The sequence below is a fragment of the Etheostoma spectabile genome, chromosome 12 (genome assembly GCF_008692095.1).
Source record: "Etheostoma spectabile isolate EspeVRDwgs_2016 chromosome 12, UIUC_Espe_1.0, whole genome shotgun sequence".
Classification (NCBI taxonomy): domain Eukaryota; kingdom Metazoa; phylum Chordata; class Actinopteri; order Perciformes; family Percidae; genus Etheostoma; species Etheostoma spectabile.
The window spans coordinates 21,602,510-21,615,804 of record NC_045744.1 but is presented as its reverse complement, the minus strand read 5'-3'; the positions used below and the strand labels follow the sequence as shown (position 1 = coordinate 21,615,804).

The 13,295-nt window shown below is 41.1% G+C and overlaps 1 protein-coding gene and 1 non-coding gene across 7 annotated transcripts in view; one reads left to right on the top strand and one right to left on the bottom strand.

The window, feature by feature from the left end:
• LOC116699625 (disks large-associated protein 1) overlaps positions 1-13,295 on the top strand; it is a 94,501-nt gene that overhangs the window by 63,781 nt on the left and 17,425 nt on the right. For all 6 annotated transcript variants that reach the window (XM_032532294.1, XM_032532292.1, XM_032532291.1 and 3 more), the window contains exons 7-10: positions 7,248-7,372; positions 9,301-9,426; positions 9,565-9,723; positions 11,319-11,401. In XM_032532294.1, the coding sequence (XP_032388185.1) occupies positions 7,248-7,372; positions 9,301-9,426; positions 9,565-9,723; positions 11,319-11,401 (493 nt within the window). The remainder of the gene's footprint in view (positions 1-7,247; positions 7,373-9,300; positions 9,427-9,564; positions 9,724-11,318; positions 11,402-13,295) is intronic.
• trnak-uuu (transfer RNA lysine (anticodon UUU)) lies at positions 6,315-6,387 on the bottom strand. Its single transcript has one exon. It is a non-coding gene; the product is annotated as a tRNA-Lys (tRNA).

Here is a 13,295-nt window from a genome sequence, read left to right as displayed (position 1 = left end):
GCGGGCACTGCAGTATGGTAATTGCGGGGATGTTACATCATTGGCTAATCATTATGAGTAACAAGCACACTGCTGCTTTAGTCTGGGAATGGTATTCACAATGTGTGATAATATGATGAGCCAAATGAATCAGTTCCCCAGTTCTCTCAAGAGAGCTGACAATTATCTGGCCGTCCTTTTTCCAGTGACTTTTTTTCCCTGTGGAGTCTAATGGTGATGGGACTGTCATTTTGCACCTATGTCATTCCAAACATGGTAGTTCTAAAGTTCAGATATATAATATAAATACTACAAACTCGATTAATTAAGAAGCTGGAAAAATACTTTACAAAGTTGCTTGTCTTCCGATATGAATAGACAGCTCTTATTGTTAGATTCAAGGTCTGTTTTAAAACATGAAACTTAATTAAAAGGACAGACACAAAAAAACAGACACACATTGAAGAAGACAGTTGTTGTGGCCGGGCTAGCTCAGTCGGTAGAGTAGGTGCACATATATAGAGGTTTACTCCTCATTAAAGGCCTCAAATGCTCCAAAAAAATAATGAAGAAGAGAGGTGACTGGTATTGCACAGCTCTGATCCTAGGGGAGACAGTTGTAAAGTGACGGAGTTACAAGAAGCTTTCAGGCAACCGATGCATTTATACATTAGATTTCTCAGTGAAGCAGAGAATGTATTGACTCCAGCTTGACAAAACAATGCACTTGGATTGATTGTACAATAAAAACATAATTGATAGTGACAGCATTCAAAATCTGACCCTAAAGTCAGTGGTGATGTGCTGTAAAATAAAACAAGGAAAAAGAAGAGTTGAAAAAGACAAATTCCTCTTGGAACAATGTAGGCCACTGGTTTAACAGGGATCAGTTCAAACCTCATTTGGTTATTGTCTTCCTCTTAATCTGCACTGCAGTTTTGTAGATTACATGAACATAACTCTTCTCACTGCAGAGATCCATTTCGGGGGTGGGGGTGGGGTGGGGGGGTGCTATCTAGTGTCTACACTGTATCAGCGACAGTTCTGCTTGTGTGCTCAGAGGCACATTGACAGAACTCACAGTCCAAGACAACATCATGTTATACACATAGAACAAATTGTGAAATGCTTCGGGTTGCAGTTACGTGCATAACTGCACTCTGCTGTGCACTGTAACAATGAAGCAGAAATCTCACAGAGATAATCTTGTAAAAGCCGCAAAAAAAAGGCTGTCTTCATGCGTGGTATTCAGATGAGAACATGCCAGAGTGGATGCCACAGGGGACTTGGTGTTTTTGCTGTTTGGTATTAGAGTTGTCTTTATTTTCAAAGTGCTCAACTGGAGATGACCTACATTTGCTGCTCCTCTGGTGATTCTTATAGAGTTAACCAAGAGGATAAATGGACATACACACACACATGCAGATAAGAACAAATGTGTGTGTGTATATACTGTATATAGATTGTTCAGTCATGCACACACACACACATTCGTCTGCAGTCACACAGTACAGTAGATAGTTAGCTCCACTTCCACATGACTGGATATTGTGCCGATGAATGTTGGTCCAATGTCCACTAAACTGAGTTGTCCACTCATGCCTATTGTGCAACTGAATTGCTATTACCAAAGCCCTGAGCAGCTTCATTTGGCTTTTTTTTTTTTTTTGTTGACCCAACCTCAGTGTGGCGTATTTGATCCAACATGAGTTTTCACACACAAGGCAGAAAAAAACAAGAGAAAACATGCGGTCTCTCTGACCCAACCCTCCAGATGACAATATTTTGTTGTTGTTTTTTCTCTCTTGCTACCAAGAGAGAATGTCATTGACCAAGCAGTAATTAGCCTGTCGCAAAATCCCATACTGTGTATCAACATCATCAAAATCCTCCTGTTGACTGTTGTTCAGTAACTCGTGCAGTTAGTTAGAAAAGTTTGATCAGAGACTTATCTTTAGTCCCCCATGAATATTCCAATATTCGCTGCTATAAAACGAGCTAAAGAGCCGCCAGGCTAGTGTTGTTCACAGAGCTGTTCCCTTCCAGATACACTGACAGTTTTTGGAATCCTAAATAAACTTTTCTTAGGTGGAAACTTCTTCATCTACCTTTATTGAAATTGTGGAGCTCCAAACGACATTTTGGTCAGCCTCGTTTAAAAAAAGATGCACAGTCGTTGCCCTAGGGAGCCAGTGTTGAGGATGGAGACACTTTTAGTAATTCACATTTGTTGTGGATCTGGGTAGTAGATGGGTCAAACACAGGACTTTCCCCCAGACTTTAACTGCATTCTCCCTTCATTCTTGTCCCGCGTGTCACTGAAACGTACATTTTGTAACCCCACCCACTATCTTTTCCTAAACTTAACTGTCCCGTTCTCGTGCCCACATGTTAAACGTATGTTTAAAAAGTGATGCCAAGAGTCCAGACCAAGCACTTCAAAATAAGACTCTGAAGGAGACTTTTTTACATCAGTAACGAACGCTAAAGGCACCTGACCAATGGGAGTGACAATGTGTTGAAGAAACATGTTTTTGATATACTCGGATCCAGATAGTAATTGGCGGCACACTGATTTTGGTTTAGCAACAGGATAGACTGATGTATAAGAGTTCTTAGGCCTGTTGTATCTAAACGACGGGAGTCTAAATCACTTCTTAGAAGGCAAAAGTTGCAGTCAGAGGTTTCAATAGTAAAATGCAACTTAAATGAGGTCAGTGTGAGTTAAGCAGCTGAGCAGACTGATGAGCTGTGTAAGCCCAGTTAATCACCTCCTCTCTTTGTGCTTCCTCACAGATCCAACTTTCCCACCAGCACTGTCTGTGTTCTCCATTCAGCCTCTGAGGGCACACTTGACTTGAGATAACGTTCTCCATATTTCTTTAGAGAAAAAACTCTGAGCCTATTTTCCCATGCAAACATTGTTGAAATTGGTCCAGCATTGAACAAAACGCTGTAACTGGCAGACGCAAATTGGGTTGCAATGTAATCCCAATTTCTGTCCACTAAAAGTGCTGTTCTTGCCACTGACAGGCTCAGATTGCCTGACGACATTATCCCTACAGAGGTTGACCTTTTTGTTAAAGAGTAAGGTCCTTTTTGTTTAAATAGAAACAGCCCTGAAATTGCCATCGCCAAACTCACCAGACTCCATGTAAATAGAAACTGTCAGCTCAGCTTTTATTTTTTGTGGAACTTTTCAGTGACATTACAACTTTATCCAATACATGTTTTTCAATGTCAATATTTCCTTTTAAAGTTAATTTGCAATGCCAAAGTCCCTGTCCTGGCTCCAGAGGTAGAGAGCCCCAAAACCCTTGCGGCATTACTACTACACAAACTACACACATCTGCATTAATTTCAAATTGAACTGTTTATAGTGTGCATTACATTTTACTGCTTGCTAATGATGGCTATTTAGCCACAGCTGGAGGTGGCAGAACAGCTGACATTGACCTGACATTGATACCGTTGGTCATGCAGGCCAGTTGAGCAGATGGCTCTTGGCCAAGTTGGAAATGAATGTATTTGAGCAGTGGAGGGGCCAGGAAGTGTGGCTGTTACAGATGTCCAAGGTACAAGGTCATGCCCCATGCAGGGAGACTCATGCAAGTCAGAAAAAAGTTTATTGTAAAAATAATGGAAGTGGTTTCACATAAAGGTTATGCTTGTTATACATGTGAAGTCCCCCAGGTTCACTCCCCCTTTTGTGGGATTCAGGCAAACATTTTCACAGACTGCTGAAGGCTAAAGAGAAGCAGAGCAATGTGAGGAGATGTTATTTTTGTTGTACTGCACATTGCTGCAGAGCCTCTTTTCACCCTGTGTGTTTGGATCTCTGTTTTAGCTACAGAGTAAGACGCCTACTTGTCTCACTCTGTTGAGAGAGTTAACTTTTCCCGCTACAGATTTCCCATCATGGTCAGAAAGCACAGGGGAGACACTTTGTTTCTCTCACTATGACTCTAGAGTCCCTACTCCCTCTGAAGCTAATCACTGTCACACACACACACACACACACACCAATGCCGGCCCTGTTATTATCTTAAAGAGATCGACGCACACATCAATGCAGAAATATAAACTTCCGGCCACTTACATAGGCTACAGAGAAAGCTCCGGTGGAGCCTCCGCAGGACCGTGCATCACAATTTACAGACAGGGTGAGAAGCTTTGACAACCAAAAGGAGCTGGGAGTTGAGCTGCTGACTGAAACCAGTAACGGTGGTTTGGACATTGCATTAATATGCACCCTGGATGCCTTGCTGTAGAGGTATTCCAGGCACATCTAACTGCAAGACCCTATAGGACAGACCAAGAACACACTCAGGGGAATACACATCCCTGTTGGCCTGGGACCTCTGGGACCCCGCTGAGGAAGTAGTTAGAGAAGACATTTCTTTATTTGTATGTATGAGGACGAGGAAAGTTAGAGTGACCAAAGATTCTCTTAATGCTTATATGGCACGTCATTAAAGTCCCTTAACGAGAGACGAGAAGTGACACAAGCAGCCAACACATTACACGTCAGTCAAAGGAGCTGACTTCCAAGAGCAAGATGCTATAGATTTTATTTTATTTTTTATTTGAGAAAAACAAAAGGGGACAATACATATTAATGAACATTTTCACAAATGTAAATATGCCAGATTGTAGCCTTAGGCTAATTTCCATCTGCAGACCCCCTGGCAGGTTGATGGTACACAAAAAATAATAAATGCATACAAATACACTATACACAGGCTATATACAGAGAAACAAGGACAAAAACAGTGATCACATCATGTCAGAACAGACAGTCACAAGAATAATGGAGAACAAAGGACATATAGAGACAAAAAAAAAAACATCGACTATATTACACAAACCACAATTTTGCACATGCCCTGTCTAACCTGATATTGCACTGACCCATATAACACCACCCTATATTGCACTGACCCACATTTTTAATAATGCAGTAACTCTGTTTTACGTCTGATAAATGAAAATTCACTAAACATGATCACAAGTTTGTGTGATCCCTCTTTCAAACGTAGCCCCAGTAAACCTTTAGCATTCTGCTGATGCATCAAAAACCAAGTGATGAGCTGCCCTGACCCTGTCCAAAAGCAACCTGAATATTCTGCTGAAACACTTGAATTACAAGAAGCCAGCTCTGTCTGGAGACGAGCAGAGGGAGAGGAGTGGTTTGCCACTGTGGATGACTGATTTAACAGAGACAGGAAGGAGGAGGCTTTTCTCCATGTAAATTTTAATTTACAGGGTAAAAACCTCCCTCTATGGGGATTATCCTCATATTCCATGTTTAGCCCTTAGGCACCCTTACAGCCAACACTCAAAGTTTGCATCTAATTCTAAGTATTACAGAGAGATAGATGGAGGAGGATGAAGACAGATGTGGGCAATGACAACTTTGATTTTTCTGTAACAACCAAGAGTTCCCGGTAATTAAAGTACACCAACCCTGTCTTCTAGGAATAACATTCATACGTACAACATATGTGCAACAGCAAATACCTTTTGAAGGAAACATAACACCAACTGATTTTATGTTAACATAATGAGGAGACGTGTTGTTGGAGCATCTGGCAAGTAACAAAGAACAAAATGATGACATTTTTTTGGTTATGTTTCAAAACTAGCAGCATCCTGGATGTTAACCCCAATCACTGTCCTACCCATTGTGCATCCACCTCTCTTTGTATGGTACATCGAAGTAGCATTTTAGCAAGAGGGCAATCCAAAGTGCTTCACATAAAGAGCAGTTAAAAACAATTAAAAACAGATGAATAATGAGAATAAAAGTTACAGTGCCAGAAGGAACAATTATGATGTAAAGAAAGGCAGCATCAAAAAGAAAAGTTTTCAGCTTTGATTTAAAAGAACTGAGAGTTGCTTTGCTGTGGACCTGCCGTTTCTGGGAGTTTGTTCCAGATGTGGGGAGCATAAAAACTGAACACTGCTTCCCCCTGTTTACTTCTGACTCTGGGGACAGAAAGCAGACCTGACTCAGATGACCTGAGAGGTCTGGGTTATAAAAGTTATATGTTATTTTGTTATCGCCAATTTTTTCCGGACCTCTGACCTTTTATAAAAATCAGATTTGGACCTTTGAGTGATACATTTGAGGACCCCTGATTTACTGACTGACCTATCCAGGCTTCGTAAAGAGTTGGGAAAAAGTATTGTCTTAATTCCAAATGTGGGATTGAGCCGGTGAAAACCATAAACATTATGTCTATTACTTCCTCTGAAAGTGCCACGGCCTGCCCAAATGCACAATCATCCAAAAGCCACGTGAAGGTAGAAGATCATGACAACTCAACCATATCGCCTGAACAGGGACTTGAACCCTGGGCCCTCAGATTAAAAGTCTGATGCTCTACCAACTGAGCTATCCAGGCTCTCTGGAAGGACGTCATCTTCAGTGTTTAGTTAACAGGTCAGATTCTGATTTGCACGTTGCCTTGGAAATCAAAATGAATTGCAATTGGGTATGTGATCTGCCCAACATAGACACATTTGGCTAAATGTCAATAAAGTGGTCCTGATAGGTGGGTCCTTGAAGTCTTGTAGACAAAGCCAAACTCTTCACAGTCTCCTCCAGTGGAAACTACAGACATAATACACAAACTTGTCCTCTGAACAGTAACCCTGGACTCTCAGTATAAAAGCCTGATGCTATACCAACTGAGCCATCTAGGATTCAAATGGATACTTTATGGGAAAGGATCCTCCAAATTTCAAATGCGGATTGAGCCAGTGAAAACCACACAAAACGCTTTTGTCTGTTAACACCACCTTCTGGGCAACATTCTATCCAGTTGGATGAATGTCACATTTCTTTAGGCACCTAATTAAAATAAGTCGAGCATGTTTTTCAATCTGCAGAACACAGCATCCTTCATTTGCAGTATATTTGTGCATTTTGTATTCATGTTTATTTAATGTTGTGTATCTTAGGCTCTGCCAGGGAAGTTTTTGAGCTCAGGGACAGCCTTTGCTGATCTGATCAGATTCCAAAGCATCACATGAGCAGAGTTACACCATCAAACTAAAACCTTGTCAAACCTTGTTTAGTTCAGTGCTCATGAGATCAAACTAGGAATTGAAGATCACAGTGTGGCTAGAGTCGGATCCAATTCTCCTGTATACAATCTTCCAACTAACTGAATATGAGCCGTTAGCGCTGTGTCTGCAACTTATACAGTTTGGAATGTTAACGTATGTTATCCCCCTGACCCATCTTTGTCATTCTTTGCAGTTTCATCTTGCATCACCACCTATAAGAAAACCCCTCCACCAGTGCCGCCCCGGACTTCAACCTGCTCCACAGCCTCCAAGCCCTACATCTCCATCACAGCCCAGAGCAGCACCGAGTCTGCACAGGTACTGCACAGGGCTATTACGTTAACCTACCCCTACAGAACATCAGCACTTCAATCTTTGTAATAATGTACATTATGGATAAGGGTTAAACTACCCTAAGGGGTTATTCCCACATTGCACACATGCAAGTGCACACTAAAAATGTGTGGTATGTGTATGTTTCTTTGTAGTTCAGGTTGTTTAGACAGGAAAGAAGAACACCTCTTCAACTTTGAAGGTACAAAAACCTGCAACACATGCTTGAACATACTCCAAGAAAATTTTTACAAGAAAACCACCTTGAGGAAACTGGACATGCGCTGAAAACATGTTCTACATTTTTAATGGGGTGGGCTAGATACGTTTTGCGTGGGCTGAGCCCACCCCTGCCCCTAGCTTAGGGTGACCAGACGTCCCCGGTTTCCGGGGACAGTCCCCGATTTTGGCTACCTGTCCCCGGAAATATCCCCGGTTTTCACTGTGACTGAAAGACCCGAAATTGGAATGAAAGAAAGAAAAAACTGACAAAACGTAGCCGATAATCGCACACCCAACACACGCAGGCTCTAGACCGCCAGAGCCAGCGGTGCTCAGAGAGGTTTTAGAAGCCATGTTTTACGATGCTAAAATCACTGATTATTTACATGGAGTCTGGTGCGTTTAGCAAACGCAATTTCGCGGACTTTTATGTTTTAAAAAGGATCTTAATCTTTAACAGAAAGGTCGACCTCCTTAGAAATCCTTCCCATAATGTTGTCAGACACTTAGAATATTAATCTGAGTCTGTTAGCAGCAAAACAAGCACTTTTATGAACGTAAATACAAGCTGGACAATTATCCTATTAACTTAACTAGCGATCTCGTTTAATACTGCATCAATGTCAAAGGAAAATATGTCCTCAGTAGTTTTTGTTGTATCTGATTCTCAATGAGCTGTTGCAGAAACAAGCCTTGAGCAGTAAAGCAAAAGCTGTCAGTAGTTCAGTAAACATTACAACATTATGAAATATTGAGACTTTCTATCTTGAAATATTAAGACTTTCTATCTTGAAATATTAGGACTATAAGGACTTTCTATCTTGAAATATTGTGACTTTCTATCTTGAAATATTAGGACTATTAGGACTTTATATTTTGAAATATTAAGACTTTCTATCTTGAAATATTAGGACTTTTTATCTTGAAATATTAGGACTTTTTATCTTGAAGTATAAGGATGGATTTTTTATCTTGAAATATTAGGACTTTCTATCTTGAGGTGTAGTGGAGTGGAGTAGGAAGTAGCAGCAGGGGTGGGTCCAGGATCATACCTTGGGGGGGGGGGGGCTCAGCCCCTAATAAGAACAGCTCTAGGTCTAGTGTCCCCGTTTTAAGTTTTACAAAAATAAAAACATTACTTGTTTTGGAGGTAAATACGCTTCTGAGCTGAAAATGTCCCCGGATTTTGTCTGAGAAATCTGGTCACCTTACTCTAGCTTCTGCCTGACTTGCTTCTCAATGTGTTTTGTAACCCAACTGTGATGCATCTCAACCCAACAACAATGTCACAGTATCAGCTCATTACATTAATGAACTTATAGCCTGGACAGCTAACAGTCAGGACTTAGTAGAGCGGTAGCCCTGCCCCCTTCGTGGTGAAGGAGTATGAAGCCGATTGGCAGGAGCAGAGCAAAGTAGATGGTCTTGGCTTTTTGGTTTGATCATGCCCTGGATGTAGGATGGGCCTGATCCATCTACAGTCCATGTGACATGTACCAGTGTCTTGAAAAGGATTCAAGCAACCCTTAAAGGCCAGTCTAGGAGGTAGGGAGCGGGGTAGAGTTGCTCCCCTACTTGCCCAGCTCCAGATTTTTTAAAACTCAAATTTAAATTTCATGAATGATACTATGTGATATTAATTGTGATATTAACACTGAAAGCAATGCTCCATGTTTTCTAAAACCAACCAGGATGCATACATGGAAGAAGAGGGACCCAGAGGTGACATGACCATCCAATCAGGGCTCAGTAACTCAACAGAAAGCATTGACAGCATGAAGGCCCTGACAGCTGCAATAGAAGCTGCAAATGCGCAGGTTAGTGCTTTGGACTGTTAACGTACAAATACCCCCCCCCCTAAAATGTTTTCCAGTTTTGGGAAGCAACTATTTGTAGACTAATATAATTGCTTTTGTGAATATTGTATTTACACATTTGTCATTATTTCCATGTAGGTTCATGGACCAGCCAGTCAGCATGTCAGTAACAGCACCATGACAGTCAGCACCCCCACCCCCTCAATCCTGAGCAGGGGGCCGGTTGTTGAAAACCACCGGGATGTATACAGGAAAGAAGCACTCAGGAAGGGCAAATGTCTTTCCATAGGCATCCAGGTATGTATGAGACAGCAGTGGCGGCGGAGAGACATGGAGGAGGAGGCCAGAGGACATAATGGGCTTATTTACATAAACATTATGTAGAGCCTCTATATCTGTGTTTCTGCTAACACATACTGTATCTTCTCACAACTCACTATAACCACCCCAAACCAAGAATATTTGTCAAAGCACTGATTTCACATACAGTAAGATCCTGTGTTGACATGAATTAAGCAATGATGTCCTTCTTATGATGTTATCAATGTGATTATTTAGTTGTTGTAGGTGATTATTAGGAATTACATACTTGATTTAGATTGGTAAATCACGGCATTCTACGGTCTGTTATTTCTCTACAACAGACTGTTGCTAAGTATAACAGACCATTGCTAAGTATAACAGACCAACAGACCATGGACGGAGACTCTGGTCGGCCATTTTTACATCAATTAAATCCTTTCTTAAGCTATATTAGTACTCATACTGAGCTCATGCCACTGAGCAGTGGATCACAAAGGTAGAGAGAGGGAGGGGGAAACCTGGATCGCTAACAGCGCTAATGGCAACAGTGCAAATACAGAGCATTAGTTAGCGTCATGTTTGGCAACCTGGTTTCTGCCTTAATCAGCGGTAAAGCTAACAGTCACAACTGGGATATAGGCATCATCAGTGCGTAACCTCTGTATGAATTGCCATATTAAGAGCTGTGTTTTAAGCCTTGTGATAAGCAGGGTAATGAGAGGAAGCTGCTCATTATTGCAAATCAGAACCCCTTTCCGGCTGATTCAAAACCTTCATCTCTCTACATTCAGTTTTATTCCAACTCTTCTCCAATGAAAGTAGCTATCACAAGCTCCAAAAGTCTCCACTGGTCCCTAGATGATGTCATACGCTTGTTTTCATGTTGATGGAGTCAACTTGTATACTTTGCATGCAGCTCAGTGGCTGTCAGTTGAATGGCACAATAGGAAAGGGATAGAGAAAGAGACCCCGTGCTGTTGGCCAGACAGGGTTTCTGCGGGGTCTTAATAAGTCTAAAAAAGTCATAAATTTCAAAATCAAAATTTTACGCCTTAAAAAGTCTGGATTTGTAAAAGTATTGGTTTGTAGTTCTTAAGTACATTTTTCTATGTCCATGTAACTCTACCACTAATGCACATTGACATTTTTTTCTTTTTATTCCATGGTGTGGTAATTCTTTCTTTCACTAGTCCAAATATACTTTGCTGTATATGTTCAGATCATTATTACTCCGTGTTTTTTTTATTCTATTTTAATAATTTAATTTACTTTGCAAGTACTTTTGTGGCTCTGCATTACGTCTTATATTTTATTATAAAGGTCTTAAATTTGACTTGTTGAAACCTGCAGAAATCCTGCAGAAGAGTTCTGGACTGTGATTACTTTGAGCCACATGCATTGAAATCATTTACAGTGTAATATATCTAGCTTTCGCCCTAATGGTCTGAAGTCGCTTAATTTGTTGTCAGTCACTTTTTTGAAATAAAGTCGCTAAGAGTGTCCGAAAAGTCATTACATCTAGCAAGAAAGTTGCCAAGTTGGCAACACAGACTAGATTATCCCTAACTTATCCCGCCTGTCTCCTGTAGGTGGATGGACCAGAAGAGGTTCCAGATCCGGAGGACCCATCCAAGTTCACCTCAGTAGGGGTGCAAGTAGAGGATGACAGAGGGTGAGACACACTTTTTTATTTATTTCTCTTTAGTTGACTTTTTACTCAGTATAGACTTGACCATTTAACATCCACAGCACATATGAGCAATTTGGTTTCAGAGCAAGCAAGGATAAGTTATTCATGAATATAGTCTTCAGAGCAATAGTTAAGTGCACATGTACAATCTGAAATCGGTTTTGTACAATCTAAGAATAATTTCTCCCTGTTAATAATGGCCATTAAAAGGTCCTTCTCTAATGTGCTTCCGATGTAAGTGATGGTGGACAAAATCCACAGGAGGAACTAAGCTTTTAAAGTATTTAAATCAGTAGCAGGTGTCCAGTACCAGGTATCGAGTACGACATTAGCCAAGATGCACTTCTTCACACTTCACATGTTTTCCTTGTGTTTGTGTGTTTTTCCATCAACACGAATACTCTGAATTGCTTGTAAGTAAATGTGGTGAATGATTAATATGTAAGCGCTACACTGGCAACCGGTTCAAGATGTTTCCCTGACCAATCATCCATGCAATCATGCCATGCATATAGAATGGATGCATAAATTAACTTAAGAACAGGGTAGAAAATGTTATGATTTAGTAAGACAGAACCACAGAGGTAACAGAGAAAAGAAGACAGGATACAGTTCAGGTGGTTTAATGTGAGCGGAGGAGCACAAACGTAGAAGTAGACTGACGGCAGGTAGGCGTGAGGATGGTAGACCGCTTAGATGGACAACGGACGGATCTGTGAGGGAAACACAAGGTAAGTACAGAGCACTAGAATAATCAAAGCACGAGTGAAAACGACTAAGGCCAAGTTACCACTACAGTGCATGTAACGATCTGGCGCTGAAGAGGCGGTCAGCCCGGGTTTATGAATGGCGGTGGGATGATGAGTAATGAGGTACAGCTGTGTGGAAGACGGAATGAAGATGGAAGCCACGCCTCTGAATCCCCCAGGAACGACCTCACGGCAGACAGACAGACACAGGGAAGAAAAGGGGAGACACAACAGGTTGGGGAATGCAGCAGACCACAACAGAAAATGGAAGACCTCGGGCCCCCATGTTGGTAGAGCAAGCGCCCATATAGAGGTTTAGAGCCAGAGCTTGTTTTGCAGCTCAAGTCGTACAGTTAAGCTGGATTTTTCCTTCCAAACTGTGTTAAGGGAATATGCCGTACCAACAGATTTATAACCAAATGTTTACCCATCTGGAGTGCTGAGGTGATATCAACAAGCGCTTAACAATTTATATATCTAAACCTATGGCATCAGAACTACAGTGGGACTCCTGTTAACCCCTTGCTTCGACTATAAATTCCAGCTTTACCATAACATAAATCCTAAAAGATTAGCTTTTTTGTTGGCAGTTTTGTCCATTGTTACTTTTGGCAATAACAAAAGCTTACTCTGAGACTAGAGACAAAATAAAACTATGTACAGATATTATGATAGCCACAGTACAAGCATATGGTCTTACATACCAAATAAGAAAGTAAAGTTTTATTTTTTCATAGCACCTTTCAAAATCTAGGTTTAAAAGGGCTTTATAAAAGCTAAAAAGGCATAACTACTCAAAATAGAGCATATGGCTCAAGCACAAAAACATTTAGTAAAGAGATAGGTCTTCAGCTGAGACCTAAAACACCCAAGAGAGTTTGCTGACCGGAGTCCCAGGGGGAGACTGTTCCACCGCCTGGAACCCAGGCAGTACATTTACTGCTATATTTTGCACTAGTTAAAACACTGTGAAGCCAGATCACTGAGTAAAATATCAAAATCTCTGGCCTTAGTTTAGTTCTTTTAGTTAGTCACAAGTTTTTTGCACGGTAATCTGATTAGATGCTGTCTTCACTCATTGAAGTCGTGCTACATGAGGCGTATTTCCTTCAGACTAGAGGGGTAAA